The 6,084-nt window shown below is 32.9% G+C and overlaps 1 protein-coding gene across 2 annotated transcripts in view; it reads left to right on the top strand.

Annotated features, from left to right (window-relative positions):
* Nucleotides 1-6,084, top strand: part of DR1 (down-regulator of transcription 1, TBP-binding (negative cofactor 2)) — a 27,636-nt gene that overhangs the window by 13,676 nt on the left and 7,876 nt on the right. Inside the window, exon 3 of one of the 2 annotated variants that reach the window (XM_011939999.1) lies at nt 1,775-1,930. In XM_011939999.1, coding sequence (XP_011795389.1) covers nt 1,775-1,921 — 147 coding nt within the window. In that variant the 3' untranslated portion in view covers nt 1,922-1,930. Of the gene's footprint in view, nt 1-1,774; nt 3,907-6,084 lie in introns of those variants that run through there. The other variant, XM_011939998.1, reaches the window with a different exon arrangement.

Genomic DNA, 6,084 nt, shown 5'->3' on the forward strand with positions numbered 1-6,084 from the left:
TCGATCTCCTGACCTCGTGATCCGCCCGTCTCGGCCTCCCAAAGTGCTGGGATTACAGGCTTGAGCCACCGCGCCCGGCCAACAATTCTTTATATTAGTTTTTTTCCGTTCCAGTAACTCGTGTGACTTCTTGATTATACACTGACTGATACCAGGAGGAGAAAACAGTATTTCAGTTTGACTTGAAGGAAGGGTAAAATTTCAGTAAGTGGCAGGAAATTTCACATAGGATGAATGTCAGCATGAGTAAAGGTAGCAAAGATAAGGAAGTATGGTGTATGTTTGGGAAACATTTTGTATTCTAGGCTTTTTTGAAGCACAAAGTACATGTTACAAAAAAAGACTATAGAGAAGTTGAGGTAAACACTAATTTGGAGGACCTTGAACTCTAGGCTAGGAAATTTGAATTTGATTGATAACAAATTTTTTTTTAAAAAAAAATGAAATAATGATCTGATTAGAATTTATATCTAGAAATGTTTGGATAATAAAGTCATGACAGATTATTCAGAAGAGTGAGGATTGTATATGGTAAAATTTTAAATGTTACTGGTTATGCTGGGCGTCACTGTTTTCTTGTAGCATGTTCATTCAGAAAATACTGAAGGCCTTTGTGTTAGGAATGTAACAAAGAATATGGAAACAACCTCTGTTCTCAAGTTTGGTGGAAAAAAAGATATAAACTTAGATAATTCTAGAACAACGTCGATGGATATAGGAATGCATAGGGAATTATGGTATATGAAATAGAGCATAAAATATGGCCTGGAAAGGTCAAGAAAGACTAACTGATTTGCATTTCAAATTATGACTAGGAATTACCTATGCATAAAGGGGAGGGTATGAGCTGGACTTAAAGAACAAGTCCCAGAACAGACAGAAAAGGAGAAAAGGATTGTTTTGGCAGAGTCTAATGGGAAATTGTAAGACCTTTTTAAGAACAGGTTCGTTTTTTCCCATCTTGGTGTGGTTTTTCTGCAAACAGAAAATTAAATTGTGAACGAACCTTAGCTGTTTCATATGCAATTCATATGTATACATCTTGGTTTCTAAAATCCTGTGGTTGTTTTTAATAGAGGATATATCAGTTGAATGGATTTTAAGTAGTATCTTTTTACTAGTGTGTATACGGAAAGGATATATATATTTGTATGTGTATGTGTGTATATGCAAATGTGTGTGCTTACAGAGAGGGAATGAGGGACACAGATAGACAGGCATATCGTTGGTTAGGGAATTGTAATAGAAACTCAGAAAGAAATATTGGGGTAGCTACTGCATGCATGTACAGTACTTCTTTCATGTGAGGTAGAGGTACTATACTAGAGAACTTTTAAACCATATAAATTTTAGATTGAAAAATGTTTATATCAAAATTTAATTTGAGAGTACAGAAGAGTCAAGTGAAATGAAAGGAACAGAAAAGTACAGAGAGAGAGCTAGAGGGAATATTGTGGGTTTTTGTCAACTTTTTCAGCTTCTTCAGTTGAACCAAAGGTCATAAATTACGTGAAATAAAAGAGGGCCATTTATAAGAGACCCAAGTTTGAGAAATTTCTTAGACCTGTGTAGTTAGAAAAAAGCAATCTCTAATTATATTTACCTATAGATTTTATGTTCTCCAGGTGTGTGACAATTACATAGTAGTTGGACAATATCTGCGTATGATAATAACTGTCTGAAATTGGCCTAATCTACATTTAACGAAAGTGTATATATTATAGGTTTTTAAAAAACTGTTATTATCATTTTTTTTTATGTTTTGGGTGTTTAGGCTAGACAGCAACAAGCAGAATTGGCCCAACAGGAATGGCTTCAAATGCAGCAAGCTGCCCAACAAGCCCAGCTTGCTGCTGCCTCAGCCAGTGCATCTAATCAGGCGGGATCTTCTCAGGATGAAGAAGATGATGATGATATCTGAAATTCACCAGCTGAGTTTCTATTTCTTCTATAAATGTTTTTCCCTGCACAACAAAAACAGTGAAAGAAATGCTTATCTGTAATTTTGTATGCATCTTGGTGGACTTGTCATTGGTATTCTAGGGATGTCTGCTATTAAGTTTCATCTATTGTGTGCTATACATGTAAAAACTGTCTCTTTGAACTATTGAAAATTTAAGGTTCAGTATAATATCAATTTTGAATTTTTAATGGTGTTTATGAAATTTTAGATAGCAGCAAGTCCTTCGTTTGATCAATAAACAGTGTTACAGAAAACTTCAAGTTTATAAAAATACAGTGAAATTTCTACAAAGCTCTAAATCTGCATTTGCATTTCCTCTGCCCTTTTAACTAAACTAAAACTTGTGAATTTTAAATTATTAAGGGGGGGTGCTGTGTGAATCAGTAGACATTGGATTGGGTTGGTGAAAGAGTTCAGTTCTGTAGTATCTGAATTTGTCTTTTAAAATGAGAACATATATAGGCAATAAATATATATGCTCAGATCAATATACTTGTTTAGAAAAACTTCAAGACATTAAAAAACTAGGAAGGAATATGTTTAATAGTAGTTGTATAAATTTGGTGGTTTTTTTTTTATTTTGTTTTTGTTTTGTGTAGAGGTAAAAACTATAGTTTTATTACAACATAATTCATTTTGAGCTCCACTATGACATTTCAAGGACTGCCCAGTTTGGAAGTCTGTCATGATTTTTACTCTTTCACTCTAATTCAGTAATTGTTGATAGTGTTACTTACCTAGTCCATCCATACTCATATTATTCAAATATATAGGTGGGACTTTTGAAACAATTGCATTGATTCCCTTGGTTTAACTGGGGTTCATGAATATTCAAACCTTTGCTGGGGGAAAGAAATGGAAGTTAATGAGCATGCTTGCTATGAGAGAGGGATTTTTAATTTAACTTGTAGTTATAGTTTACTTATTGTTTTTAGAATTACTTTTACATTTTCCCGACTAGATGGCCTAGAGTCCAACATTACCTTTTGAGATGACATTATTGTCTCCATAATAATTGAGTGATAGCTTTAAAACAAAGATTAGTTTTGCTTAAGAAGTTATGTTACAACTGATCAGCCCTATATGAATTAACTGATCAGCCCTATATGAATTAACTGATCAGCCCTATATGAAACGTAAGTTGTGTTATAACTTATCAGCCCTATATGGACCATAAATAGTTTCTACCTGCTTATTAAAAGAGAGAAGCTTTAATTTGGTTCTAAAAAATAAAGTATGGTAGTGATTATAGGAATCCAGGATGTTGAAGAAATGGCATAGTGTCTATATTTTGGAAACAGAAAGGAAAAATCACTTAAGATAGTATTAAGTAATTAAATTCCTATGTCAGTTGCCAAATCTTTTAAACTTATGTATTCACCAAGCCCAAAAATAGATTGTGGCTCCCAGGATTTCAATTTTAATTGGAGAGCTAAGTAAGTAAAGTTTTATAACTATTAGGTTTCTTAATGATCATATTTTGCAGTTTTAGTAAAAGGGAAATATTGTTATACATTTATTAAATATACTTCCCCCATGAAGTGAAAAGGTTAATTTTGCTGAATGTTTTAAGTTGAAGTTACTTCATGGATGTCATACCCATGAAGTGCATTTGGATGAGATAGAAGAAATTGTTTTTTAAAAAGTTTAAGTACCAAAGGTAGTCTAGTCTAGAACAATAATAAGTTAATACGTGTTGGCTTTTCTAATTTGTACTGTAACATCCTTATACTTTCTATTTTAAGTATATCTGTTTCTTAAGTAAACAACTTAGATATTTTCCACACCTTTTTTTTTTCTGATGCAGAGTTCAGGTTAATTAATATTTTACTGCATCTGATAATGTATTATACGTTTGAAGCCTAGTGACTTTTCATTTTGACATTCTTGTGATTTCATATGCTGTATTCTTCAAGCAATAAAATTGTGATGTGTTTTATAAATGGTTTTTATATTTAATGATCTATAGAGAGATTTCTATTATTACAATTTTTACTAGTTTCAAGAATCTTAGGCCCAGAAGACATGTTGGTCATTCGGTATGTAGTACCTGCCTTTTGTTTTTGTTTACTGTTATTTCAAAAAATGTGATTTTACTTGTGTTTTTGTAATTTACAGTCCTAAGATCGAGGCATAACAAAGATACTTATGCAATATTTTATTTTTAGATTTTTTTTTAAGCATTTGAGAGTCACTGTTATGTTTTGCCAGTTAAAATTTTTAAAATCTCTTGAAGAGAGAAACAAAATCTTTAGCATTCTTGAGAAATAAAGTTATTGTTCAGTAAGTATTTTTCCATCCCCTTGAATATATGTTATATATCTTTTTCGGCAGATTATCAGATTAATAAGTGTTTAAAATGCATCAGTTTTTAAAACTGCATATACCACACACACACACAGAACAGTACACAAATAAAGGTTTTCACAAATTAAGCAAACTCATATACCAGTCTTCAGATCAAAACACAGAGCATTATGTGTACCCCAGAAACCCTCCTCTTGCTCTGTGTTAACACTATCTTCTTTCTTGCTGAAAGTTACTATCCTGAATTCTAAAATCATAGATTAGTTTTGCCTGTTTTCTATTTTATGTAAGTGCAATCGTACGTAATAGACTTTTTTTCGTTCATCGTTTTTGTGAATATTTTAGTTTCTTGTTGCCACTGTAACAAATTACCACAAACTTAGTGACTTAAAACAACACAAATTTATTATTTTATAGTCCTGGAGATCAGAAGTCCAAAAGTCAGTTTCATTAGGCCTAAATCAAAGTATCAGCAGGGTTGGCTCTTTCTTGAGGTTGTGAGGGAGAATGTTTTCTTCCCTTTTTTGGCTTCCAGTGATGGCCTGTATTTATGGGCTTGTGACCCCTTCTTCTCTATGATCAAAGGTTGCTTTTGTCATTATATCATCTTCTGTAGTCAGATCTTTCCCTGCCTCTACGTTTAGGGCTCACCTGCATAAAGCAGGGATAATCCCCCTATCTCAAGATCCTTAATTTAATCACATCTGCAAAATCTCTTTTGCCGTATAAGTGACATTCACAGGTTCCAGGGGTTCATATGCTGGCTATCTTTGGAGGCCGTTATTCAACCTGCCAAAGTGAGATCCATCCTTGTTGTTGCATGTATTTGTAGCTCATTCATTCTCATTGCTGTATAGTCTTGCATTTATTTATCCATTTTTCATTACATCCAAAAGTTATTCATTCTTCCATTGATAGTCATTTAAGGATTTTTCAGTTCTGAGCTATTATGAATAGTACTGTGGAGAACATTCTTATACATGTCTTTTGGTGAGTATATACATTTCCATTGAATATAAACCTAAGAATGGAATTGCTAGGTTGTATGGTGTGCATATTTTCAGTTTTAGTATTTACTGTCAAACAATTTTTCCAAAATGACTGTAAAGACACCATTTTAATGTGTAGCATAATAATGAATTACCCTAATGATCTTAGTGGGTTGAATTTCTCAGAACACCTAAATTGTACCAAATGAGTTATATTGCAGCAGGTATGTTGTTATTTAATTTTGTATAAGAGGAAAATAAGAGCAAAAGTAATTGCCCTTATTAACTGACACATTAGTATTACATACTCATTAGGTTATTGCACCTTAGAAAAAATGCAAATTTTAAGTAGTTATAAGTGGTATGTTGAATTAGTATGTTGTGAGAAAATCTGTGATATAATTTTTTAATTGAATTTTAAATTTTGGGTTATAACGTCATTAAAATGCATGATATTTCTTTATATAGGTTTCTAAATTATGTTTCTCCAACTCACCTATGTCCAAATGGCCATCAGGAAGAATTATCCAATTCAGATGGCATAGGCACTGACTTCCACTTTCTTCACTTGTATTTTTTTGTGGCTGTCTTCTTGTTTTCCTCTGTCCCCAGCAGTTTGACCGCAAGTCCTACCCCACCTCCTCTGTTTTTTACCATGCCCCAGGATATAAAGTGTTATGGTTAGGATCGGCCAGGGTGAAGACAATAACGTAAGTAGCCTCCTTTCAAACCGAAGGTATTACCACTGGTTCTTATCCTGTTTCCTCAAAATACATGAGAAGGGAAAGTAAGGAATAAGAGAAAGAAACTTTTTTTTTTTTTTTT

Source organism: Colobus angolensis, unplaced genomic scaffold (genome assembly GCF_000951035.1).
Source record: "Colobus angolensis palliatus isolate OR3802 unplaced genomic scaffold, Cang.pa_1.0 Scaffold186, whole genome shotgun sequence".
NCBI classification, from domain to species: Eukaryota; Metazoa; Chordata; class Mammalia; order Primates; family Cercopithecidae; genus Colobus; species Colobus angolensis.